The following is a 28,000-nucleotide window of genomic DNA, read 5'->3' as shown; positions in this document are numbered from 1 at the left end:
GGAAAGATAAAGATATTTATAGAGGTCATAATGGACAAAACAAGATGGGCTCTCAATGTTTTAGAAAAAGACACTCAGAAAATAAGACCTGGGTATCATTTGCATTACCTCGCATTGTTGATATTCTAGATTTTAATCATTGTTGAAATATTTAGCAACAATGTCCTATTTCCAAAGAATAAAGGAACAATACGTTTATAGTTTTGAAGTTCCTTACTATCTATACAACCGACAAAAATAGCCTCATGCCAACTAGCTTCGAGGATTAAGACAGACCATGATATAACCACATACTTTCCCTGTTATCTTCTAAGTAATCTCACATATTGAGAACCTGGCCTATTTCAAGATTATGACAATGAGAACAAGTTAGGTTTCATTGATGCCTGTTTTATAAATCAGAAATAAGTCGGTTTTGCAGTAATTGGCTGCAAAAGCTTTTCCATCAAATGTCGGTTGAGAGAAAGCACATTTGCAAGGCTCCAAGACATATCCCAGAGAGAATGTTCTCCTGCACAAACATGTAAATTAGTACAATATCCAATAATCTTAGTTTACAAACAAAGAACTCAAATCTCATTTAAAGAATATCAAGTAATCGAGCATGTCTTATACCGCATGGTATCCAGAAGCTTTGTAGCAATTCCCTTCCTCCTTTCTGACCGTGAAACCCATATTCCTCTCACTCCACAAACTGCCGGTTCTGGAACCTCACTACAAACAATTGCTCCTCTTTGATCTTTCTCACTGATACTGCTATCTCTAGTTGCCCGTGTATTCTTAAAGGTTTTTCTTTCAAACTTAATATTTCCAAACTGCATCACCGTACAAGTGTGCTTTCTTCTCTTGGCATCATTCTCATTGTCTATTATTTTCTGATTTTCATTTTTTGTATATGAAACATTAGGACTTGCAGAAGTGGTTGTCAAGGTGCTTTCATCCTTAAAATCATCAGAGATTTCTTTGGGAGTGCCATCAACTATATTACAATGTTTTTCTTTGGAATTTGTGAGAGATTTTTCTGGAACAGTTCTATATCCATAATTGATAGGTTCGGATACAAGACAACCAATGATTTTCTTAGAGGATATAAACAGATAAACCTGCAGCATTAAAGATTATAATAAATTAAAAAAGCATATTTGAACAGATCTCTCTAATTAACAGAGAAAGAGAAATTAACAATAACATACTAATGTGAGTACAAAGACGTGTTTACCATTTCACGATCTCAGTTAAGAACAAATTTTTCCCTTTTCAAGATTATTCAATTGACTTCAAGAGTATCATTAAATTTTTCAGTTATGTCCTATACCAGTAATAATAAAATGGTTAGATGGTAATCCATTACCTTACAAAATCTGTGAAGAAGCCATTCCTTAGTGAGGCCCATTTCTTTTTCCATTATTGCTACAACTTCCTGCACCTGCCATAAGAAACTGTAAGACAATCCTGCACTGGACTTTGCTAACAAGAATCTTATGCTGATAGCTTTAACTCTGAAACAAAGCAGAATCAAAAATTCTTATCTAGGAATAAAAAATATATAAATATTTTCCTTTACATTCCAAATAAGTTTTTCAATCCATATGCCTCAAACTTCAATCAGATATTTGAAAGAATGACATGCACAATCTCAATAGCTCAGTAGTGTTAGACGAAAGGGAAAAAAAAATGGCTACTCAACTTTGTGCTGATGATGAGAAGGATCACTGTTCAAGACCAAAATGATACGATCATCGCCATCAAACAGGTTGACAATTCGTTCATTATGCCAACCCTGTAAGACACAACAATAATTAGTCAGTGCTAACCAAAAGAACCTTCTGCTTATATAAAAAGCCTTGTAATCTCACAAGACAAAATCTAATGCAATCTAATATCCTAATTCTGGCTCACAAGGAAACATGGTGGAAAAGGATGAATTATATATGCAATAAATTATTAAGGTGATGCATGGAAAGAAATTTTGATATTCAACAATAAAGGGCATAAAATGCTTCAACAACGTCGAAGTATTATAAAGTGGAAGTCGACAGGACACGCGTAAGTTTTTAAGATTAACACAGGAAGGTTGGTTGTTGATTTCTTTCCTTGAATAGCCCATCCTAACCTTAAATTAACACCATCAATCAGTACTTCATAGTTTATTATTGAGCCCGATAAAATCTTACTGGTACATATATCTGTAATGTCCCCTTCTGGACTTATCCTAGAACAAGCCCTAAAATCACAAATGCAATAAAGCAAGAGATGAAATACGGTTAGGGTTATATCTTACCCAGCAATATATATATATATACACACACACACACTTTTATATACTTTTCAAATCATTAGGGTTAGATGATATCATGCAATAATCTTAAATCAATAAATAGACAAATTCTATTTTACTCCCTACTATTCAAACAAGTTAGGGTTTGGGGGAAGAAGTATGATAGGTCTGCTTGAAGCCATCCCCGCACTAAGCCCAAGAGCAGACATTCACCCTCTTGGCCCCAGTGGCAAGCAACATGGACAATGCCTTAAAAGACGTGTGGATAAAGTTCCTCAACAAACAAATCAGCCATTCTACAATTTTGAGTTGTCTATAATGACTTCTACAAGGCTATGAGGCCCCACTTCATAAAAGGCCCCTAAGAGGATGGCAGCAACAAATTGGCCATTCTTCACCTTTTGCTCACAATCCACAACTCTCAAAAACATTGCATCTTTAGGGGTCACTACAATCACATTGTTCAAGGGTCAATTTTTGGCATCCTTCCATCTATTAGAGAAAATGGACACCCCTACCTTGACCCATGAATCCCTTAATAGTCTTCAACACATCTACAAATTTCACCTCTTTTTCCAATAAAGTGTTATACACCTTCGCATATTCAAGCCCTTGTACCCTTTTGGAGCCTCATTAATTTTCCTCACAATTCCCTGCCAATATGGTGAACAAACATCATTGAAAGACAATACATTTGTATAGATGCATTTTGCAATATGTTGATTGGCAATCTTTCAAGACTCTATGTGAAATGCTATTTCGAACGGTCCCTTTAGTCTCTTACTTAAAAACGACTCAACTTGAGGTGTGGCAAAAAATGGGTGACTCTACCACAACTTCAAGATTTGATGGGGGAAAGGGGGCTTCATTCCTCAAGATCATTTCTTTGCCAAGGAATGATATGTTTTACGTCTTTTTATTTCATATGCTTGCTCATGTTCTCTAATGTAATTTATTACTTGAGTTTATGGCACAGGTACACAAGTTTTTCCTAGGCAAACTTTGATGCTTTGTCCAAGAATGCCATATAATGAGCCATCACCCACCTCTATGAGCTTGTATACTTTGCATCACACCCATTGCAAACCCAAACATATCCCCACCACATGGAACCTACTATAGCATTTTTACATACTTCCAAAGCAAAGAATTTGGATCTATTTCGAAGCGGGGTTGGCCCATGGAGCTAGATTTGGTTGTCGTTGTAATCCCTGGGGCAACAACTTTATGGGAGGCATGAACTTCTATAGAAAACTCATACATAACTATTCACATGTTGTCCTTCTTGTTAATTAGTTCACTAATCTAACAAATCTTAACCAATTTCTTTTAATCAAATAAGGAAAGATCCCTCTTTATATAAGGATTTCATAAAGTGAAGATTCAAAGTAACTAACTAATCTCAACACTTATCATGGTCAATTAGAAATTGGTTTTGAGAATGAAAATAAAAAGAACTTAATTTCATAAAATTTGGTATTCTTTAGTTGCCAAGTACAACATATTCACACCCATAGCACTTCAATTAGATCAAGAAGGAAAGGTATTCCACACTTGTATCTCGCAAGTGAATTGCCACATTTGCCATTGAACCTTTGTAGCATGCAACTAATTGTAATACCAATGTCACTCTCCTAGATTGCAATAGTTTGATACTTGGAGCACCTTATCAATATGACCACAAGGCCATCTTTGATGAATTTTGCAAGAATTGTCAATTGAACAGGGATGGTAAAGTGCATAAACTCACTCCTTCCTCTACTAGTCTCTTCTCTCTAGTAGGCCAGCAATTATGCAAGTCACTAAGTTTCTCACACTTATTACCATTCGTAAAGCCATGGTAAATAACGCTGACAAGCTTCCCTCTAAAGCAATCAAATCTCATAAGCATATTTAATGTTTATGCTAAGCCTAAAGGACTTCCTCTTTTGAAGCCTATTCAGGTTCTCAATTGCCCAATCAACTGCCTTACTGCACTACACCCATTAAGAGTGCTGAGATAGAGCAAGCAAGGTCCAACCAACACATCTCCTTGTGGATCTCCTACTCTTGTTGTGCCAAAGAAGGAACAATATGAGTTGCAATAAGCCACAAATTATGGTCTATCAACAAAATCATTATATCCACTTCCCAAGGTTGATGATCTTTTGGGCCAGCTTGAAGGTACCAAATACTTCACTAAGCTTTATTTGATTATTACATATCATGTCCACATGCAGTCTTGTGATGTTTGGAAGACAGTTTACGCCTTTTTGCCTTCCAAATGAATCTATCACACTCATACAAGTCATCAATGGATTGTTCCAACCCAACCTTGGCAAATTTGTTGCCACATTCCTTGATGACATTATGGTCTACAACATGTAATGGGATGACCACTTCATCAATTTGCACATAGTTCCAAATATTCTTGATCAACATCAATTTCCAAACAAAGTGGAATCCTTTGTCAAACCTCAATTAAATACTTGAGGTTCCTCATCAACAAGCATTGAATGCATGCAGATCAAAATAAAGGTCCTTCAAGAGTCACCTACTCCATCCAAAAATTTAGATCTAAAAACCTTTATGGGAGGCATGAACTTCTATAGAAAATTCATTCATTACTATTCACATGTTGTCCATCCTCTTAATTAGTTCACTGATTTAACTGATCTTAATAGGATACCACAAATGACTCTAGCATTTCACCATTTGAAAGAGTTTCTTTACTCTACTCCGAAGTGTAGAGCCCCGCTAGGCAGCACTTTTTTTTGCATACCTATGTCAAGAATCCTTTGACAATGTCATCATTTTGACCCTTTGTTGGGATTGTGAAAATGCAGGTGATTTGGGTGATATAATTTTGCTTTTACAACTCGGCCACATTAGCAACACATTGTCAATGAATTAAACATATTTATAAGACCTCATAACTCTCAAGTATTGTGAATATCATGATGTTGCAGTTTTAGACTTAACATGACTTAATCATGTCTTAGAAATTCTCTGTGATTGAAAAAGAATGATCTTCTTGCCCTTGTGCTCTAAAAGGCATATTTTTATTTTTTTTGAAATTTGAGTCTTAAAATTTGAAGAAAAATGAATATCATCAATGGTGAATTGGAAAGTTTGTATGGTTCTTGAAATTTCTTGAAAATGTAATTTTGAAGATTAGACCAGATTTGTTCATTGTATTTTGTGAAAATCCTTCTCCCATTGAAATTAACTTGCCCATGATGTGGTAACATGTGTCATCATTTATCTGTCGTTTTCCCCAACAAGGCCATTTTGTGTGTGTTGATCTTTTTGGCTTTTAGGAATGAGATCTAGAGTAGGAGTCAAGTGTAATGTCCCCTAATTGGGTATGCCCTAAGTTTGCCCTAATTCTTGATTTCCAAATGATTAAATGGACTGCAAGCAGATTAGAAAACCTCTTACAACAATAATCCCAGTAAACAGATTAGTGAGTTCATATCAGAACGGGAAATCAGATTAGAACAGTAAATCAAGTTAGTGAATTCATATGAGAACAGTAAATCAGATTATCATAATCAGTAGCAGAATTATTGAAACAATCATTAACATTCTAAATGTCATGGAGGGCTCAACCATAGGAGAGCATGGGAGAATGTGACTTTGATGAGGTGTCTCAGACCCTCTACCCTAGGCCCAAGAGTGGATATACCATCCCTCTTGGCCTCATGTGGCCCATGCCAACCAGATGAGGTGGTCTACCCAGTGAGGTGTCCCCTTTCCGTTATCCCCTCATCTTGTCAACCTTCTCCTTCTCTCTATGATTGATCTCCTTATATTTATGCACCATGATGGGAGAAAGAGGTTGCAACAGGGTGCCCTGGAAACCATCTCCTCTAGGCCCAAAGGCAGTACCCTCCGTACCCCCCTGGCCTCATGGAACCATTTAGTCCCCTCAAAGAGGTGGCATACCTAGAGGAATGCCCCTTCACCATACCCCTTGCAGACTCATTTCCCTCATGGCTGGAAACAGTCAGAAAATCAAAATATAAAGGAAACACAGTAACACCAGATTAACTGCAGAATGTTATTAAATCAAACTGATATCTATTAGGGTATGTATAATAAATCAAGACAGCAATATATTAATAATAAATATGCAGAATTATAAATATACAGTCACAGTGTTTATTATGTACACATAGAGAACTCATACCAACTGTCTCGGATAATACGACTGCTGTATATTGAATGCCTTCTCCAATATGTTTCCCCTTTGTTCGATCCGCTGGGTACAGTCTTCTTATATCTCCCTATCGGGCTGGAGGGATGTGTCTTTCCCCTAAGTTTATGACCCGTTAGAAAGGTGAGTGCCTCTTCATGAATCGGGTCTCTCTTAGTGATTCATTCTTAACTGTTCTTTATTAACTAACCAATGATTAATCTCCAGTGATAATCCTATCTCAACCACTCCTTATCAGACTTTATTAACTGCCAATAATGATGTCATTGCTGGTCGCACCATGGGGAAGGAAATCAATCCCTTAGACTAAGTCTGACTCCAGGGATAGGCGATTAAAGCATATGATTCGATTATGAAATTGTGGAGTCTCCGTAAGACAATTTCACATTGTCTTGTCTATGAGACAATTTGCATGACATGAAGTGCAAATTCACTTCCCACCAAGTCGAAATGAATACCTGGGATGAGGCACACAAGAGGATAAAACTTAAATGTAACATTGAATGGGATTCAAACATGAAATAATTAAGGTTTAAACCACATCTAGTACCAAACATCCTATTAAGGGTCCATAGACCAATTGTGCACGGCATTATCACAATCCTATTGTAATTGTTGAGTGTCATTGAGAATCTTCTATTGTAGATGGGAGCACACTCCTCGACTTCAAACAGTCATAGTACTATTGTGGTGACAATTCACCATCCTAGGTCTAGTAGCCCCTTCATTCTTGTTTCATCAAATCATTGTGTTTGGTTGGTGTTGGTGAATTCCATGCATGTGCATTGGTTGGTGTTTGTAGAACCTTCATGTAAAATTCGCTTGGTGTCCTATGTACAAGATGTAACTGACATGTGTGATTGTTCAGCCGCCTTGTTTTGCATGCATGTTGTTGGACTAATCAGTCAATTACCTAATCGTTTAGAGGGTGCACCTCAAGAGTCTACATGGTTGGGTGGTGCTAACCACCAAAGCATAGAACCCTAACTTATTAAATGTATTGGATATGTGATAACCAGCTATGGCTCACTTAATACTTATTTTAGCTATTTACTAGTCCATATATATATTTATTTATTTTAAGCTAGGTTTCACAAGGATTAGGGAAATATATTACCTGATGATGCCCATAGATGGGAGGTAGTGAGAAGTTTTTAATCATGGTATTGCAAGTTTTGTTATCATTGTAAGACATTTGGAAGTTCACCCTCAAATTGGCTCATTCTAATAAAAGTATTGTAAGAATTTTGGAAGTTTACCGTCAAATTGGTTCATTCTACTTAAGTATTTGTATACCTTTTCTTTTATATTCTTCTCTTGTATTAAGTAATTTTGTCACATGTATGAACCTGAAGATATGCAACTTTTATTTAAAGGGAGTTGTCATGCTTGGATTTTGTGATATCTCGAGACGAGGTGAGGATGGACCTTGATAAAGTGTGAGTAATAGTGTAGTGAGCAATATTGTTAGGTGTCATTAAAGTCAAAAATTTACATGGGTTAGCAAGCTTCAACAAAAATTTCATAAGGAACTTCAGCGATAGTTGTGCACAACTAACTTATTGTATGCAAAAAGGTGGTTTAACTACACTGTTGCCATAGCCAAGAGTTTTGACCTCTTGAAGGAGGAGGTAATTAAGGAGCCAATGTTGGCACTCCCAAAGTTTAGCAGGGTATTTCGAGTTAACTGTGATGCCAAAGGAACCATAATAGGTCTAGCTTCGAGTCAAGAAGGCTAGGTGCATTCATCAGCTAGAAATTGAAAAATGCCAAGAGGAAGCGCTTAGTGTATGACCAAGAGTTTTATGCCATCATTCAAGCTTTTCATCAGTGAAGGCACTATCTATTGCCAAGGAGTTTGTTCTTTAAACAAACCATTAGAGCTTGAGATTCAACAACAACCAAGTGAAGCTAAACCTAAAACATATTAGGTAGACATATTACAAGGTTATTCCTTTGTTTTAAAACATAGAATTGGCAAGTCAAATCAAGACACATATCTCCATAGATGGAAGACTTGCATAATACTCGTCGGGTCATGAAAAACTCAGGAGTTTTTCTGCTTGGCAAGTATTTAAACCATAAACTCGCACAAAAAGTCGCCGAGTTTTTGGCGAGTTTTTCACAAAAACTCAGCAAGTCTGTGGCAAAAACTCGGCTGCATACAAAAAAAAAAGCCCAAACATGTCAAAAAATTATGTAAATTTATTCTTTTCAAGTCGGTCACATTCTCTTCATCAAAATATATACATGAAATATAACATTTAAGCTTATACTTTAAGCTATATTTCATGTATATATTGGCAGGATGTTTGAGAGTGGTTTCAAATCTCTAGGAGTTATAATGCGAATTCTAGATTTTAGAAAATCTTTTAAATTTTCAAACTTAGTCAAATTTCAATAATCAATAGGCTCCTATCAGCATTCTCTCGCTCTCTCTATCTCACTCACTTCATCTACACCGAATTCTAGACCTATCTATCTCCCTATGACTCTTCCTCTATCCCTCTTTCTACCACTCTCTATCTCACTCTCTCCTCTCTCCCCCAAGATCTAGACCTATCTCTCTAGCTCTCTCTCTCTCTCTCACCCTCAGACCCCCACAATGGGTACTACCCTCAACCTCGTTCTAGCGAGGTGGAGGAGCCACATTGGACTCCTAGAACTAGACCCTCTAGTTCTAGCTCTCCCTTAGTTTTCACTAGAGCTATGAAGAGACATGTAAAATATTTTGATGTAGTATTTTCTTTTAGTTTTGCAAAAACAATTTGCTATTTCATTCTGTTTCAGACTATCAGCCATTAGCATTCCACATGAAATCAATCAAATATATCTATACCAAGCTTGTTTCTTTTATGTACTCATTTATTGACTCATTGGATGCATCTCCTCATTGAATTTTGCAAAAAAAATGTATATCTAACTAAATTTAAGCAAATTTTTAAGTTGCCAAGTTTTCGCTTTTTTTCGAGTTTTTGCTTTTGGCAAGTAGTTCAACTATGCAAATCTCTTAAGTACAAAGCAAGTGATTTTGTCATAGGTGATAGTTACAATAGTGGCCATGGAATGGATAAAGGTTTTGTGTGCAGATAATCCAAATTTCACAAATGCATAGAAAGCATGTACGGAGCCATGGACTAGAGAAAGAAGTCCATTTGCAGGCTACTCCACACAAGCAAGCTACTTGTTCTAAAGACAACAATCATGTATCTTACAAAGTTCAATGGGGGAGAACCTCATTAGAGAGTTGCATAGTGACGGATTGGGAAGGCACTAAAAAGTTGATAAGACAAGCCATGTTGGAGAGATACCACAAACCTCATTGGTGCAAAGATGTTCATAAGTTTGTTGTGAAATGTCGAACATGCCAAGTTTCTAAGAGAATTGTGCAAAACACAAGGTTGTACAAACCATTTGCTACACCAGTTAGACCATGTGAAGACTTGTACATGGACTTTGTCCTCGGATTACTATGAATGCAAAGCAGTAACAACTCAGTTTTGTGTTTATCATCAAGTTTTCAAAGATGGTGCATTTCATTCCATGCAAGTAACCAAGCGATGTGTCAAAGGTGACAAATTTGTTCTTCAATGAGATGGTGTAGCTGCATTGATTGCCATAGAGTATTACCTTAGATAGAGAACTAAAGTTTTGTTGGAATCGTTTGCCGTTGAGCTAAAAGCTCAAACTATCAACGCCCGATACAAATGCCAAATTTAACCCAACCCACAGTTGGTGGTTAAGTCATGTCATGAGTCCCCAAGGAGGTGCTGACCACCAAGTCAACAATCTCCCCCTCAACACCGACTGAGCCTTCAACACCCACCAAAGGGAGACTCAAACTTGCGACCCAAGGCTTTGATACCAATTGTTGGAATCATTTGTCGTTGCGCCAAAAGCTCGAACTATCAACGCCCGATACAAATGCCAGATTTAACCCGACCCACGGGAGGCGGTTAAGCCATGTCACAAGCCCCCAAGGAGCTGTTGACCACCAAGTCAACAAGTTCTTCAGCATTTTCAATAAATGATATAGAAAAAGATAAGCACACCATTGAACTATAATTCAACACATTGTCTACTGAAATATGGGCAAATAGGGCTGTCAATCAAAGCCTTGTCAACTTACTAAGATGTTTGGCATCAAATAAGCCCATACAATGAGACTCAATGTTGGCAGAGGAAGAATTTCTATACAACAACTAAGTGAATAGATCATCTAGCAAGACACTATTTCAGTTTCAGTATGGGACATCATTGATGGGTGCTACAAACTTATTAAATAGGGAAGGTGGAAGGTGCCAAAGCGCAGATGCGAAAGACTTTGCATAACATATGTAGAAGGTGCATGCAAAGTCAAGAAGCCATTGGAAGTGAGCAATGCCAAATACAAGGCAAAGAGTGGTTCCTTAAGGTAATGTATTCTAATCTGAAACCCAAGAAGAATGGCTTATACAAAATTTTGTGCGAATTTTTTGAGAATGCATATGAAACTGGTTTGCCAGAAGAATTGGGTATATCTGTAATATTCAACCTGTCTAATATTTATTCTTTTCCTATGCAAAATGATACAATTGAAGAAGAAATACAGCCATAGAACAACATACATTGAAAAAGATAGATATTGAAAATGCAAGAAGATGAAATAATGCAGATCCTTGATTAGCATAATAGAAAGAATTCCTAGCAAAGCAAGTACACAGAATATCTCATTCGTGAAAAGGGTAAAGGATTAAAAGAAGATTTGTGGATCATTGAAATTGAAGCAAGTCATCTTGGGTGGTGTTGTGACCTTTTCCACACATCGCCCCATTGCAAATGGGGACCCTCTCTTTTCCTGCTTTCTAGGATTTTGTTAGTATCCTGTGACCTTTTGCTGCAGTTTCACCAAGCCTTGTCCAGTTCAGAGCATTCCAGGCCCTAACAATTGAAAGTTAGTTTTTGCAAGTTATGTGATTCCGAAGTATGAACACCACTAGAGTGCTTAGAGAGGCCAAAGGACGAAGATCGCAATTGATTTGGACGAATTTGGACAACTTTCTATTTTTAGAAAGTTTGCTTTTTTGCTTTTTCCTATTTTTTAGGAAGTTTCGTTTTTGGCATTTTTAGCCCAATCCCCTGTATGGCTATTTTTAGAAAGTTTTCCCTATTTTTTAGGGATGTCTGCTTTTTTTTTGCTTTTTCGGGATGCAAACCTAGGGTTTACACTTGCACCACTGACCTGCTTCGATCGGAACTCGAAAAATTCCAAGTTTTGACCTAAAAAAGCTAAATCCCTAGATTTTAGGCTTTTTTGCTTTTTCGGGATGCAAACCTAGGGTTTACACTTGCACCACTGACCTGCTTTGATCGGAACTCGAAAATTCCAAGTTTTGACCTAAAAAAGTTGAATCCCTAGATTTTAGGCTTTTTTGCTTTTTCGGGATGCAAACCTAGGGTTTACACTTGTACTACTGACTAGCTTCGACCGGAACTCGAAAATTCCAAGTTTTGACCTAAAAAGCTGAATCCCTAGATTTTAGGCTTTTTTGCTTTTTCGGGATACAAACCTAGGGTTTACACTTGCACCACTGACCTGCTTCGACCGGAACTTGAAAATTCCAAGTTTTGACATAAAAAAGCTAAATCCCTAGATTTTAGGCTTTTTTGCTTTTTCGGGATGCAAACCTAGGGTTTACACTTGTACTACTGACCAGCTTCGACCAGAACCCGAAAATTCCAAGTTTTGACCTAAAAAGCTGAATCCCTAGATTTTAGGCTTTTTGCTTTTTCAGATGATCCACCTAAGCATGGATTTCAAATTTCAAGTTAATCCGGTTAAATTAGATTAAATTGTGAAATTTTGAAGTTCCTCAAAAAATCTTCTAAGTCTAGCTAACGAAAGGTTTTGCAAGTACAAATGAGGCTATCCAGAAGTCTGCCATGTGTTGAAGAGGCCATGATGGCCAGCACGCTAAAGTCCGCCCATGAGGGGATGTGTTGAAGACCGCCTTGCATGGAGCAACCATCAAAGTCCGCCATGTATGCATTGGAGGTCATGTAGGAGACACCTCCAAAGTCCGCCACTGTCTTGTAGGTCATGTGGGAGACACCTTCAAAGTCCGCCCAAGCATGTGAAGAGATAGAAGAGCCAAGTCCGCCAAGGTTAAGAGGGTCAAGTTGAGGAGAGCCTTCCAAAGTCCGCCCAATATGGAGAGCCTTCCAAAGTCCGCCCTCTTGAGAGCCTTCCAAAATCCGCCTTGAAGAGCAAAGGTCTATAAGTTCGCCCATGTTGGAGATGTCCAAAACTCCGCCATGTTGGGAGGTAGACCAAAACTCCGCCAAGATGGGAGAGATGTGTTGAAGTCCGCCCAAGAGGGATGCCTAAAGTCCGCCCTAGGAGGTGTCTCCAAAGTCCGCTCAAGGTGGGAGTGTAGCCTAAAGTCCGCCCAAGCAAGAAGAGGGGCCATGAAGGAGCTAACGCCAAAGTCCGCCCAAGGAGGAGCACTCTCCCAAGTCCGCCATGAGTTTGGAGTCCATGGGTGTCATAGCCAAAGTCCGCCAAGATGATGGAGACCTTGAGAGTGCCTACTCCAAAGTCCGCCAGGATGATGGAGACCTTGAGGGTGCCCACTCCAAAGCCCGCCCCACCTAGAGAGGCCATGAAGGAATCAACACCAAAGTCCGCCAAGGAAAAGGAGGCCATGTGGGAGCAAGAGTCAAAGTCCGCCCCAATGCCTTAGTCAAATTTTCACTTTAATGGAGGCCATGAAGGAGTTCTAGCCAAAGTCCGCCATACCTTGGAGAGGTTGGCAAAGTTCGCCAAAATTTGAAAAAGATGGAAATAAAATTCGAAAAATCAACCTACACATGGAAGGTCAAAAAAAGTCAACATGATGTCACAAAATCCACAGAGATTTCAAAATTAAATCCAAAATGGAAAGTTTTTTTTTGAGAATATTGAGAGAATATTTTTTATTGAGATATTAATTCAAAATCGAAAGTTTTTTTTTTTTGAAAGGGAAAATTGGAGGATTAATGAATATCTTCAAACTTAAATCAAAATGGAAAGTTTTTTTTAGAATTAGAAGTATGAGTTGGATGATTTTAGGGGTTTTGCTTAAACCTTGTCTACAAATACTTCATTATCAAATTCATTATTGCACCAAGAAGTTCAAAATTACTAAGGAGAGCTTAGTAAAGTATGTCAGTTTGAAGATCATCTGGAAGAAATTCTAGATATTGCTGGAAGTGGGATAATATTTTTGGCAGAAGGCTTACAGATTTCTGGAGAAAGGCATCTTTTTTGAATTTTCTCAATATTTTGGAGAAAAGTCTAGCCTTACTCCTATCCAAGACAGAGGTGAAATTAAAATTGTGAATTTTCTGAATATTTTCCAGAATTTAATAAATGATTTTTTCGAAAATTTTGGAGAAAGAAAATCATTTTTTTTTGGCTAAGTATGAAATTTTTTGAAAGTTTTAACACTTGATGGTGACTTCAACCGACCTCAAGGCTGAGGGTCTGGAGGTGAAAATTTAAATTTTGTGGCTAAGTATGAGAGTAGAAAATGGAAAATTTTCCAACACTTGGCCATTTCGCGGCCCCGTAGTTTTTTTTGAAATTTTGCAGAAATTTTATAACTTAAAGTTTTCATCATTCATCTGGAGGTCTTAAGCACCATGAAGTTCCAGGTAGATAAAGATGCTCCTCCAGAGTCGAGGATGACTTCCAAGTGGAAGAACATCAGCAACACCAACCTCGAACACATCAATCTGAGGGAGTTTAAGAAGCGAATGTTTGGTCTGGACAACCTTGTGCCTACCACCATTGCGCGAAAAATGATGAAGAGTGGTATCGTACACGCTGCCGGCTTCCTCCCCACCATGCAGTGCAATGAACTAGTAGTTGAATGTGCCAAACACTACAACCCCATCAGTAAGGATATTGTTGCACCTGATGGAAGAGTGTTGGCAAATGTCAGCGATGAGGCCATCAGAGAGGCCTTCAGGATCCCTGAGTACCACAACGCAGTGTATATGACCAAGGACGAAGCTGACAGTCTGTACCACAATCACCTGGAAGAATATGATGCCATAGTTAATCATTCCTGGCTAGACAAGCCGAGGAAGGGCACCTCCAAACTCTAGAGAAAGAGCCTAGTGTGAGCATACTTCAAGGAGGACATTGGGGACATGATTGTCTTGCTCAATAGAATAATAGGAAATCCTCGGGGAGCTCCATTCGAACCTTGGATGTATTATTTCATTAATGAAATAATCAATGGAGTAAAAATGATAGACTAGGCCCATATGATCAGCGACAACCTAGACAGCCAGCTAAGGAATCTGGAGGCGAATAGGACTTTCTTCATGAGTTCTTACTTGTTCTATTCTTTAGCCAAGACCTACAGGTACAGAGGTCTCACTTGTAGAGGAGAAGTTGGGAACAAGGAGAACCAATTTCCGATATATGATTGCTATCCCCAGCTCCATATGGAGGAGAAGTTCCATTTCAAAAGGGTGAATGATGCCTTCCTGATGCACATTACCCAGACCCTTCAAGGTGGCCTACACCAGAGGCTCTCTCAAGAGTCTATGGACTTCATCGATCAGTTCGGGTGTTGGTACATCCAATATCCAAAGTTCACTTATCTCCGAATTCAAGGATTCTCTGGGCCCCCATACAAGCTTCCAGCTTACCCTACCAACCGAGTGGTGTTGCTCGAGGTTGTGAGACAATTGGAGGAGTATATAGTGATTCAAAGGGATAAGCAAAAAAAGGCAGGGACATCCTCACTTACAATTGGTAATGGGCTGGAAACATGTCCATCATCACAGGCTGCAGCTACCGCTGAGAAGCTGGCCTAGTATCCCTTCTACCAATACAAGGCAAGAAAAGATTTCGATCCATTTCATAGGATAAAGAAGATCGAAGGGACAACGTTTGAGCACAGACTGGATCTGGAAGACTATTGGGCTAATGCAGCCGATAATTTCGAGATCCGGAAGAGGTTCTAGTCAAGAATTCCTTTAAGTATGGTTAGAGCAACGGAAGTATTCAAAGTTGCCAATCAGGTAGAAGAAAGCCTAGAACTTCAGCAGCCGGGTTTTGAGAAGATGAAGAATGAACCTTTAGTCTTGATAGATTGGACAGAGGGAGAAAAATCAGATCTAGCACACCTCATGAGGTCAGTGGTTGAGTATTCAAGGTGGTGGGCGTTTGAAAAGACAAAACAGTTGAAGGCCAAAGGTGTGGTTCTAACTTATGAATTAATGGGAGTGGATGATACTCTGTCCGTCCATCCTTGTACCTCCGCCGATGATGCTCAGAATCCAGAAAGTGTTGGATCTCGAAAGAGAAAGGAGTTGGGTGGAAGCTCCATAAAGTGCACAGGGAAAAGGGTTGTAGTTGAGAGAAGAGAATCCAGTGAAAGTAACTCCATCCTAAGTGTTGCTTCCATTGCGCCTGATCAGAGTACAATTGGGGAACAAGAGATGAACATCTATGTGATTGATGATGAAGTAGGAGTGCTTTCCCAGCCAATTGAGGAAGTGGTGGAGAAGGTCTTCCAAACTCCAAACAAGGGGCAAATTGAAGCGCCTACAATCTTCTTGGATGGCATACCAGTGAACCCAGGAGAAGCAGACGATGAGTTTGATCGGAACACTGTAGAACAATCAACCATTCCTGATTGGCTGAGAGCAAGGATAAAGGCCAAGGTTTCCAAGGATGCCCACTCAACCAAGGAGGTTACCGCAGCATTCCTGGAGAAGGTGAATGAACCCGCTGTAGCTAAACCGCCCAAACCAGCCAAGAAGTTTTCCCTGATTCAGAGAGACAGTGCCGGATTCAGGACAGTCCAGATAGCAGTGCCCAAAGAAGGGAAGACTAGGGACAATGTCACCGCAGATGACTACAAGATTACCACCATAGAGATGGGTAAGCCTACTCAGGACCAGGAGATTCAATATTTTGATGACTCCTGTAACGTTCTAAAGACGAGGCTAGCTCATGAAAAAGAAAAGAGGAAGAAAGTGGAAGAAGAGAACCAACAGTGGAAGAAGTATGTTCTCCATCTTACCAGCCCGCTCAACCATGAAATCCCGACTACTCCACCACAGCCTCTTCAGCAGGGATCAATGAAGGACTATGATGAGATGAAGGGATCATACACTCAAGAAAAGGAGTGGATTTCAGACGCTGTGATACGTGCTGACACCCTGGTAGAAAACTTAGTATCAGCACATGAGGCAACTTCTTTGTTGATTGATCGTATCCAGGATCTAGCATCCAATTGGGAAGAAGTGGATGAAATTCAAAATGAAATGCTCCCTCACCTGAAGGTTATCCGAGGCATGTCAAAGAAGAGCTTAGTGGATGCAGGCATCATACAGACAGGAGACAGGTACGACTTTGGCACGTGGTACTATGCTCTGGTCACTCGGATTGAGGTTTTGAAGAAATCCGAGACCAAGTGTTTTGAGACAGAGGCAAGGGTTAGAGAGATCCTGGGCAAGGTATTCCATGTGGCGTCAGAGATCTGGCAGAAGGAAAGCCTAAGGGAGAAGCATTTACAAGCAGAGAACTTGAGAGCCAGGATTCAGGCAAGCTTCTTCCAAGATTCAGGGATGATTAACAAAGGCGATCTTTCGAAGATTGCAAATTTCCTTTCCATCGATGACAACTTCCTCACCCAAGCAGTGGAGTGGGAAGGCATCCTTGCCACATGCGTCGACGATGTGGATCTCATCGACTTCCAGATTGGCGGTTTGCCAAGTGTCACCATGGAGGAGGTCAAGCTCGTGGTGTCCAGATACGTTGAATCTCTAAAAGAGGAAAGTGGCCACTCACCTCAGTAGAATTAGCAGCTACGCCACTTGTCACTCTTTCATTTGCTTGAACTGATAGTATGTCGGGAAACCCTAATTAGGGTTTAGGACTTTCAATCTTGGCCCTTGATCACTGTTTGATCTCGGCCGTTCATTTATTTTTGAGAAACTATATAAGGTTGCCTCCCCTCTTTTGAAAAGGGTGAGATTTTTGATATATTGTTGCTTAAGGTCATTTCCAGATAATATATTGCATGTGCGTTGCTTTGTAATCTATTATTTGAATGATTTGCATGGTTTCAATTGCCTCAACACTTAGTTAGAATTAACTTAGATTTGCTTTCATTGTTGTTAATTTGAATGAAGGATTTGATAAGTGTTAATTGATGGTGTATCTCCGCTCATACTTTTGGTGTATGGATGATTTCCATCTCACTGTGCAAAGTTAGTCTGAGCCCACCCCCTGTGCATCCCAACATCTCGATCATAAGCACAACCCATTGAAGATTGCATCGGCCTTGTGTAGTTGTCCCTAGTGTGGCGAAGCAAGGTTTGGTTTCTCGAGAGCACCCAATTGATACCGTCTCCCGAATTCGTAGGATTAGATTAGCCTTCCTGAACCCTATCTCTTTTTCCCTTTCTTTTGAAAGTCTAAATCTCAAAAAATCCCCCAAAAAAAAGAAGAGCCTAAAATTGCTAAATCCATCTAAGTCCAGCAGTTCAAAATACTTGTCAAACGTAAGTCCCCCTTGAAAATTTCAGCATACACTACCCAAGAAGCTATTCCACTAAAGTCGCTTGTTCGCACATATAGACCTTGGAATCAGTAGTGATTTTTCAGGAGAGGATAGAATACCTTCGGGTATCCTATTCTAATGTTGGTAGATGATAAAATAGACACCAACAGGTGGCCAAACAAATCATCTATGCAACCCATTTTGTAAGCTCCAAGCTCACAAACCTTTTGGCCGAGGTGTTTGATGCAAAAGCAGCCTTAAAAGAGTTTTATTTTATTTCATTTTATTACAATCATAAGCTCACGTATAGTTTTCTTGAACTACTCAAATCTACTTAACAAATAAAAGAAACATAATACAAAGAAGGTTAGAACATATAACTAACTAATGGAAGAATTTCAAAATCATTTATATGTTAGCTAAATTTGCCATATCAAGATTCAGCCTATGCCTAAGCATTGTACTTAAAAATATACATAATCCATATACACAAATTGCAAAATATATTTATGAACGAAGCAAGACCCTTCGTTTCTCAATTGCATAACTCAGTTCACTTGGAGAAATGAAAGATCACTTCAACTGGCAATGATGTCTAAATTTCTTGTTTTAGCATGTTCCATTCGAAATATAAAGAAATGAATAGTCATTTAAGTAGTTCTAAGATCGTACACTTTGTATTACTTGATTTCCTTTATATTCTACAAACAAATATAAGATCATCTGCATGTCATCTGCATACAAGAGTTGAAAGTAGCAATAAGGTGACATCACTCTCATTAAGCGTTTCTGCATCAAACTTAACCCATCTCTTTTCTTGTCCTAGAATACCAAGATTACAACCATAAAACTATGGAAATGGAGGCAGAAGGCATACATTTCTCACAGAAAGGTAAATGTATTTAAAAAATAAACAAAAAAATGATAATCACGGGTACCACAGAGCATTCAGAAATTTATTTCAAAGATAATGCAAGTTAGAACAGTGAAGGTTTGAAACTCTAGATATCTTTCCACAAAATTCTAAAACAAACAGACAAATATAAACACTATTTACCTTAAACTGAACTCCCTGAAGATGCTTTCTATGAAAGGACTTGTGAACCTTTTCATCCTCATCATCTCCCCGGGAATATTGAAGCCCACAAACAATACAAGTAGAGAGAAAGAAATCAGGCTGACCCAACTCCAGAAAGTACTGGCCAGATACTCTTTTCTGGCCTGGTTTCTTCTCTAGATAAACTTCCTTTCTTGGAGTCTCCAAGACAACTGTAGGTCTAGAATGTGTAACGGCCAAGCTCAACTCTATAGACTCCTGATTGTTTGCATCCTTGATAGGATCTTTAGCAAAAGTGTCCTCCTTGGATAAAATGCTTGTCTCAAAGTCTATTCCATCGTTCCTGCAGACACAGAACTGTTAATTATAGACCAAATTCAAAAGAGGTGGACACAAAAATGAAAATTAAGGATTCTTATTGTCTAATGATAAACAGTTTCAACAATTTTTAGCATTATTCTTCATGATTGAAAATGTGATTTTAATAGTTCTATACATCCTTTCAGATTTGTCTTCTAGATTTCTGAAAGAGCCTTCTAAAATACCTTGTGTTCACTTACAATTTTCTTTTATATGTGATTTTCTTGATACTGAATTTAATTATGGGGCATTAAAAGGAGTTGGGTAAACATCAAAGCCAGGGGCTCATTATGGATCCAGCCTGCATGAGAAGATCCAAATATTCATGAAACCTATGTAAAACAAATTATCGAACAAGGACACACTCAACTATTTACCTCAGATGGAATGGCCTCACTGAACTCTCGACCAAGGATGGGGATACACTCAACTATCCTCCATCAGAGTTATGACAGGGACATACACAATTGTTCACAAAAAGCAATAGCAAGAGTGGTCCCACTATGCTTCTTTGCATGAACAGGGACACACTCAATTGTTCAACTTTCAAAGTTGTAAACAAGAACACACAACCATCCACAACACATTGTGACTAAGGGCACACACAACTAGCCACATGCAATCAGTCAGACTAGGACCTACTGATGTATATTGCATTTTGTGAAAAGAGACAAAATAAACTATTCACAACTACTGTGGCATGCACCTCCACTTGAGATATATGATGGTCTTCATTCAATCTCAGTCTTACTGAAAACCTTATTCTCTCGTGTAGCAGAAGCATGGCCTCCATCATGATAACCGCCTTCAAACTTGTAATCTTCTATGATATGGGTTGTTGCTACTAAAGCAACAAACCAGTCTCTGAGGTACTAGCAAACTCAAGTAATGTATCCTCCAACCTCCTACGGAACTGATCTTACTCAGTTAAGTCAATCAATATGGTCCTATGGATCACAAACTGCACAATATTACTCTTCCAGTAGCTCTGGCAGGTTACTTGACGATGCTGGTCTTCTCCAAGGGAAGGTACTTCACCTCTCAATCAAAGCAAAGTAGACAAGGGTGTCAAATACCTCAATAAATGCATCATTTCAAAATTAGTTTAGAAAGAGGGCATCTAATGAACCAAAAATAGAGAAAAAAATATTTTTCACAAACTGTGAGAATTTGAATGAAATTCTTTTGAAGGATGTTTCACAATACAATTACTCCCCTGTGCATTTTTTTTTAGCAAAAACCGGTCCCATGACCAAGAATTACAGAATTAATACGATTTTTTTCAGGCAAGTTGAAAAATATTTCAGCACATTATATAGTTATATTTTATTTAATTATTGCTTTCATTACCTTTCTTGGGATTCTTGGGCAAAATAATTTTCATTCTTCTTTCATTGTTGCCCCTATAGAGTGAGCTCATTTTTTTCCTCTTTGAATCTTCATCATCACTACATCAACTCTCCTTGACATTGCCAAGGGTGTTTGATTTCAACACATTTTGGGATATAGATTTGCTCTACTCTAAATCTCCTTTGAGAGGTGGATCTCTTGATCGAGCATGACCTGCAGAACCAGAAGAACTAAAAAAGATCACCACATTCCTAAATCTTTTGTTTTATCTATTGTTGACTATGAAAAAATGTGTGCTTCATCCTTTCCAAATCAAAGTTTCATCTCCGTATGTCAATCTATTCATCTACCAAGAAGCTTAATAGATTTCATCATAGCAGCCTCTTCCAATGTCAATCTATTCATCTACCTAGTAACCAAACTTGACTTCAATCATATTCTACTGGTTTGCCAAATAATCTTCTACGAAGGGAAAATGGGCATAGTGCTTGTCCAAAATGGACTCCATATTTCGTCTTGCATAGAAAGAAGGCTAATAGTCATAAACTTTAGACCAGTTTCAACAATCTTAATAGACAAATTCTGATTGCAAAACCATCCTTGTGCTGCTCCATTAAAAATTTGATGCACGTCAACAAGTTGTATTACATAATCTACCAACATTACATGATTACTCACATTTTGGAAATATGAATTATCTTTCTTTCAAACCACATTTAAATACGTGGAGGAAAGTGAAAAATTAAATGATCTTATGATCTCGTTCAGTTATTACAACTTTCACAGCTCAGACCAGTGAATGCCAGAATCCCTAACAATTTTCTAATGATTTCAAATATAAAAGCATCATTCATGCACCTAAAATGTTTCTTCCCTTCTTGTTTTTGCAATTGGGGATAGAAATCACAAAAGGGAATTTCCCGTATGCAAACAACCTTCTATATTGAGCCTTAGAAATTTATATTTCCTAGCAAGGGCATAAACAAAGTAAGAGATAAAATAAAATTGTTTGGTTCCCAAACCTTTTGAAGTTCGCTATGATTCCTTCCCATTCCTCAACTTGTTTTCTTTAAAGGATGAAGTATATTTGTACATCCATGGTTGTAATGTCCCCAAATTAGAGATACCCAATTTTTGCCCTAATTGATGGAGAATAGGGGTTAGAGACACCTGTTACTTGACTGAAAACTCTGCAAGTAAGTTAGAAAATATACAATGATCATATTTCATTAAAGAGATCTATTAATTAGGAAAGACCAATCATACATATGTAAGATACAGTTCTATTTACAAAATTAAGTTATGCTTGAGAGTTCAATCATAGAGGGCATAGAAGAGGGTGACTAGATAGGGTGCCCTAGAGACCCTCTACCCTGGCCCAAGGGCGGATCCCATTCCCCCTTGGCCTCATGTGGCCCATACCATATGAGGTGGAATACCTAGTGAGGTATCCTATCACCATTTTCCTTAACCTTGTCACCTCTATCCTATGTTTCATGATTACACATTCATTCACAATGATAGAGAGCATGAAGGGCATTACAATAGGGTGCCCAGAAAGTCTATCCTTCATAGGCCCAAAGGCAGCACCCTCTGTAGCCCTTTGGCCTCATGGGACTCCCCAATCTTATACCATAAGGTGGTGTGCTTAGAAGGTAACCCCAACACTGTTCCCCCACTTGCAATCCTCTCTCTCTCTAACATGGCTGGAAATACTCAGAATGTATGCGGTTATACTATTAGACATTGAGAACATACGCTGAAATATATTTGACATACAATAAGTCAACTACAGAATATAATTCGACATACAGTAATAACATATGTAGTTACAACAGTTTATATTATGCACAAAATTCATACCAACTGGAGTGTTGGGTCAGACTGCTGAGAGGAATAATTAATGATTATATTAAATCAGAAACCTTCGATGATATTTGTATGATTGATTGATTGATTCAATGAATTCCTTTGATTGGATGATTTGAGGTATTGCTAAGTTGATGACTAAGTGATTGTTGATTAGATGATTGATGAGTGAGTGAGTGATCCTTGAATGCTTGGAATGATCTCTCCTTTAACATTTATTGGGGGAAGAATCACCACCTTTCATAGGAATTAAGGCACCACCTTTCATAACAATTGAGGCACCACTTTTCGTTGCTGCCTTTGAGAATATTCTCCAAATTGATCTCCCTTTCCTCTCTTCGTCAAATGAACCTTCTCCCCTTTATATATTCCCATGTGAGGGAGAAGCTACATCCCTTCATCATGCCTGCCCCTTGGCAAGAGACACAACCTATCACAATTTCCACCCTTTAAAATAGTACAGCCCTTCACAATTCTTGCCCTTTGAAAGAGACACAACCTTATCGACTTCACATTGTTTTCTTCCTTCATTAATCCTTTCTTGATTCCCATGCTTTGTTCCTTTCTTCCCTCCTTATCTTCTTTCAAATGATCTCTTCTCCCTCTTATATCTCATTTTTGAGAGAGTCACAAGTCTTCATTACATGCATTTTGACCATTCATTTACTTAATTACCATTTAATTATATTATATTATATTTTTATTATTTTATATTTTAATTTACTATTATTATTTATTATTGAATCCTATCTCAAAATGGGGACATTACAATGGTTGAGATATTTTGGAATTCTTGTTCCCTACTATTCTATTAAGCAAAGTAATCATGTCCCTAATGGACTTGATGAAGTCAAACCCCAAAAGAATCTTTGGAATCCTTTTTATGGTTCACTATTTCTCCTTAAACCAATTGTTGTTGACATGGGCAACTTCAAATATCAAAACACGCTTGGAATCAACCCCCTAGTATTTGTAAATTAAAGGTGGAGAGGAATATGCAAAACAAATTCAAAGTTAACAAAGACAACTTGGCATTGGCAAGATTTTGGGAGCTCAATGAACTTGCAAAGTCAAAAGGTGAAGAGGCCAGTGAAAAGAAAATCGTAAGAAAGTGATTCTTAGGAGGTTGGTTAATGGAGCACCAAATGCAATAATTAGTATAAGGAATGAGAATGGATGGTATCCATAGGTATACAAGGAAGTCTAGAAGGTCCACGAGTTTAGCAACCTTTTCTATAGCTTATAAAAGGAAGCAAGAGTATGTAAACACTTCCTAATATTATCTTTGAGGAGAGGTATGTGCTAATAAATTAAATCTTTGGAATTATAAGGAAAAATACACAATACCATAACATAAGGTATACATGGGGAAAAACTTTTCAATAGAAAAAACCCACATTCCAAAGCAACTCTATGTATTATTCAATAATCAACGATTACAATGCGATTGCAAAGTATAAGCCTTCACAAGAGTATGGCCAACAAAAGATCTAGAGAAATTTTATCAAAATAACAATACCTACAAAAACACATTATCAAACCTCCATCTCAAGCACCCAATAAATAGGAGAAGCAATATATGAAACCATCAAATGGTAATTAGGAAACATGAGTTAAAACCACCCAATAAATGTGACCTAGATCCCGTGTTAAAAATCCAATGCGCAACTCCCAAGATGACTCCACAAACTTAAAATAGTCCTAGACTCCTATTGTGGGAGCTCAAATTCTGAAGGACATAACTTTTGATCTAAAAAATCAACTAAGAGAGCTATAAGAGGGAGTTACACTTGTTGACCAACTTATGATGTGTATTATGACATGTTATAAGGCATCTTTGAATGGAAAGAATGGAGCCAAAATGGAGTGCTCAAGATTGTCAATGGACATTCATCAAGGTCATCAAGGCCTAATAATATTGATAGTTTTTAGACTTCAAATATTTGGCAACCCAATTAAAAGAAGACTCAAAAAATAAAATGCGATTTTTACTAACATGAATAGGAGACTCGAAAAAGGAAATTTGTGTAGGCACCAAAATCATAAGAAGTAAAAAGAGACAAATGGATAACTTGTTGTGATCAGAAGATGTCTTTCTTGAACCGAAGGGGCTCACACCTAGGGGACCAAGTATGGAATTCACTAGCTGCTAGATGCAGCATCGCACAGTTTGGGTATGTACTACTCCTTGCTATTCAAGAATGAGAAGATCAAGAAGCAAGTACAAACAAGCTTGGAGCAAGACAATAGCAGGGCATGCACATCACATTGCAATCCTTGTTGTGATCATATATGGGGTGTGTTCATTGATTTTCATATTTAACAAATAAAACTTGGAAACAAGTAACATTTTACCCAAGATCGATGATCTCTTGAATTGGCAACAAAGTGCACGGTATTTTACAAGATTAGATTTAAAATTCAAATCAAGGAAGATGGTGGAAATGAACTTTAAAAACCACAAAGCACCAAACATGCTGCGGGTTATTCCCTTCAAGTTGAACAATGTCCGAATCACTTTCACACAGCTAATGAACATGGAATTGAAACTGTATTTCAATGCTTTGTCATAGTATACCTTGAAGCTTGATTTTGTTCTAATTATCATGAAATCTTTGGTTTACTTGGTATTCACGGTTGGAAGCAATAAGTCAAAGGTTGATCAAATGAAGATAGAGAGTGGTCTAAAGTTAAACCACGCAATTTGAATTAAGCATCTAGATTACAAGGAGTTTCCCAATGTTTGAGGAAAATAATTTCTCATTCTCATGAGACTGCAAAACACTTACATTGTCCAAGGGAGGCGAAATTTTTTAAACATGCAAATTCCAACTAGTCACCCTCAGCACCTTGAAGCAAAATATTTTCAACACACCCATGCTTGGGCTACCAAACTTACCAATCCCTTTTAAAATTGATGCCAATGCCTCTGGTTATACATTGTAACCACTGCTGATACAGCATAGCAGGCCAATAGTTTATATGTATCATTCAAAAAGACTCAAGTGCACTGTTCAACTGCCCTGTGCATGACAGAGAGGTCAATTCTAGTGTTCAATCATGAAACATTTAAGGCATTATCTGACAGAAGAGACTCTCATCCACAGCGATCAAAGATTCTTTCAAATTCTATAAACATTATCCAAGCTGCATCAAAACCAGCATTTTAAATGATTGACATGTCTAGAACAAACCCATCTAGCCATTAGATAAATGGAGGGAGTGAGAAACAAGATATCTAGTTAGCTAATACATTTAAATTGCATTGCACCGTAGGGCCCATATGGATCAAGTGGAGCCCAAGATCATACAAAATTGAGGACAGTTTGTTTTATGGTTTTGAGCAGTACTCAAGAGGATCGAGGATTGCAATTAATGTGGAAAACTCATACGTCCAAAATGGTGGAGCAATTTGAGGTAGGCTGAACTATCTTGAACTTGCAAATTTATGTGTACTGCTTGAAGAGTAAAGCTGATGTTTCAAAGTATGTGATGTTTCATGTGCATCATACTTAAGCCTTCCAATAGAATATTGGAACTTTACATTGCACTCCCTGTGCCATATTGTTATCAGCAAACAATATCCATGTACTTATCAATGGAATTGCATAAAACTATATAAGGACACAATTATTTATGAGTTAACAATATCCATGTACTTATCAATGGAATTGCATGAAACTATGTAAGGACACAATTATTTATAAGTTATGGTAGATCGATTCAGCAAACTAGCTATCCTAGTTCCCTGCAGGAAAACGATCAGAGTTCTTTGAAACTGTATGTGTGTACTTTGGATAGCTAAAATCGATCATTCTAATTATGACAGTAGATTTTAAATCGGCTTTTCAGAATACATCGTGGGCAATTATGGACACTATGTTGAAACATAGCACTTCTTTTCACCTACAAATGGATGGGAAGAAAGAAATGGCAAAATAGATGTTAGATTATATATTCAAGGGATACAATGATAAAAATCCAAGACTTGGGATGAGATCCTGAAATATCTGCAATATTCAGATAGCCAGGGAGAAGAATGAGGAGATCCCGTTTCAAAACATGTTTGGAATTCCTACCCAAAACACCATTTGATGTGCCTTTTAGAAAATATGGTAGAGATGGAGTAGCCATGGAGAATGAACAACGCCAAGCCGTTAGAGACACGGAAAGAATTCAGAGCTTCAATAAGCAGGTAAATTAACACTAATGTCAAGCCAAAGCCATGAAAAATAACAAGATGGTTGCCACCACGCAGCTCACAGGAAAAACGGTACAGGTATATTCGAGCAAGGACCATCTCAAGTGCATAGGAAAGGATTTCAAGCCAATTAGAGGTAGACTATTCAGGATTATCCAGTAAACTTGAGAAAATGTTTTCAACTTGGAACTCCCAGCTATATAAGCATGTGCTCCATTATTAATTTAGATTCCCGTAACCAGTAAGAACCTTCAATGTTGGACAAATCAGCTGATATGGCACATACAGGTTCAAAGAAAGAAAAGCCTATAGAAGATCTGCAAACAGAGATGATACGAGAACAGCAGACCCTCAGGAAGCCTTGTCCAATATCGGAGGAAACAAACAGAATTTTGGGTGGCCAGAAACTCGCGATGGGGAGGAAATCTTAGCAGTTCTTTTGTTTGCATCTGAAGAAAACCAACAGCTCGGGAATAAGAGATAAAATAGAAAGCAGACCGATAAAAACAAAACTTCTGATAAAAAGTCATTCCAAAATTCCTTTTAGGGAATAGAAAGTAGCATTTTGAAAAAATAAACTTAATATTATATTCTCCGTAAGTATAAAAACCAATTAGAAACTTCTAATTTTTTTTTATTACACAGAGGAGCAAATTCTTCTACCTGTTTTCAGCAGGCTTTGCAGTACGTCTGTGATAAGTAACGGAAATCTTCGACGAATCGAATGTTGAAGTTGAAACCCCCGCCCTATAAAAACAAAGAATTAGCCCTTGCATTTGTATATCAAGATGAAGTTATAATGACGGTAAAGAAGCTGTAAATTGATGGGATCACCCTTCAGGAAAACAGGTGTGCTCTGATGAAAAAACTGAACTGCGCCCAGAAGGTTTTAAGAAAGAAGTGATTTCACTTTGCTTCAATGCCATCATTTAGGATGATAGCAGGGGTAATGCATTCTGTTAAAACCCTGCTTCCTATGCTCTTATGTCTGCCTTTTCACAGACTCTGGCTTGTCTTGGCGCGCTTTGACCCGCCATTTTTAAATAGATTTGAGTTCTAATAAAATTGTTCGTTATGGCCTTTAACCTTGTTAAGGCTGTGGTTTTATGGAGGGGGGTTATCACAAAATAGTTGTAGA

General features: G+C 38.0%; 1 protein-coding gene across 2 annotated transcripts; it reads right to left on the bottom strand.

Annotated features, from left to right (window-relative positions):
* Window positions 1–2: 2 nt before the first annotated feature.
* On the bottom strand, window positions 3–27,999 carry LOC131061326 (protein CHROMOSOME TRANSMISSION FIDELITY 7). Of its 2 annotated transcripts, none has more exons than XM_057995048.2 (7): window positions 27,697–27,999; window positions 27,526–27,609; window positions 19,083–19,425; window positions 1,688–1,780; window positions 1,352–1,420; window positions 616–1,103; window positions 3–511 (listed from the first exon to the last, which is right to left on the bottom strand). In XM_057995048.2, the coding sequence occupies exons 1-7, from the start codon at window positions 27,789–27,791 to the stop codon at window positions 370–372; spliced, it is 1,314 nt and encodes a 437-aa protein (XP_057851031.1). In that variant the 5' UTR covers window positions 27,792–27,999; the 3' UTR covers window positions 3–369. The 2 variants fall into 2 exon arrangements, with proteins under 2 accessions (XP_057851031.1, XP_057850985.1); XM_057995002.2 differs by having other exon boundaries at window positions 1,352–1,426; window positions 27,697–27,996.
* Between the last annotated feature and the right edge of the window lies 1 nt (window position 28,000).

The sequence above is a fragment of the Cryptomeria japonica genome, chromosome 11 (assembly GCF_030272615.1).
Source record: "Cryptomeria japonica chromosome 11, Sugi_1.0, whole genome shotgun sequence".
Lineage (NCBI taxonomy): Eukaryota > Viridiplantae > Streptophyta > Pinopsida > Cupressales > Cupressaceae > Cryptomeria > Cryptomeria japonica.
Note: the sequence above shows the minus strand (reverse complement) of the source record. Positions and strands in the feature narration are given on the sequence as shown.

Coding starts and splice junctions, on each gene's coding strand:
- LOC131061326 (XM_057995002.2), bottom strand. CDS start 27,791: ATGATGGCATTGAAGCAAAGTGAAATCACTTCTTTCTTAAAACCTTCT. Junction 19,426..27,525: donor GCAAAGCCTGCTGAAAACAG/GTAGAAGAATTT, acceptor CTGTGTCTGCAG/GAACGATGGAATAGACTTTG. Junction 1,781..19,082: donor TTCAGGGAGTTCAGTTTAAG/GTAAATAGTGTT, acceptor TGTGTCTTACAG/GGTTGGCATAATGAACGAAT.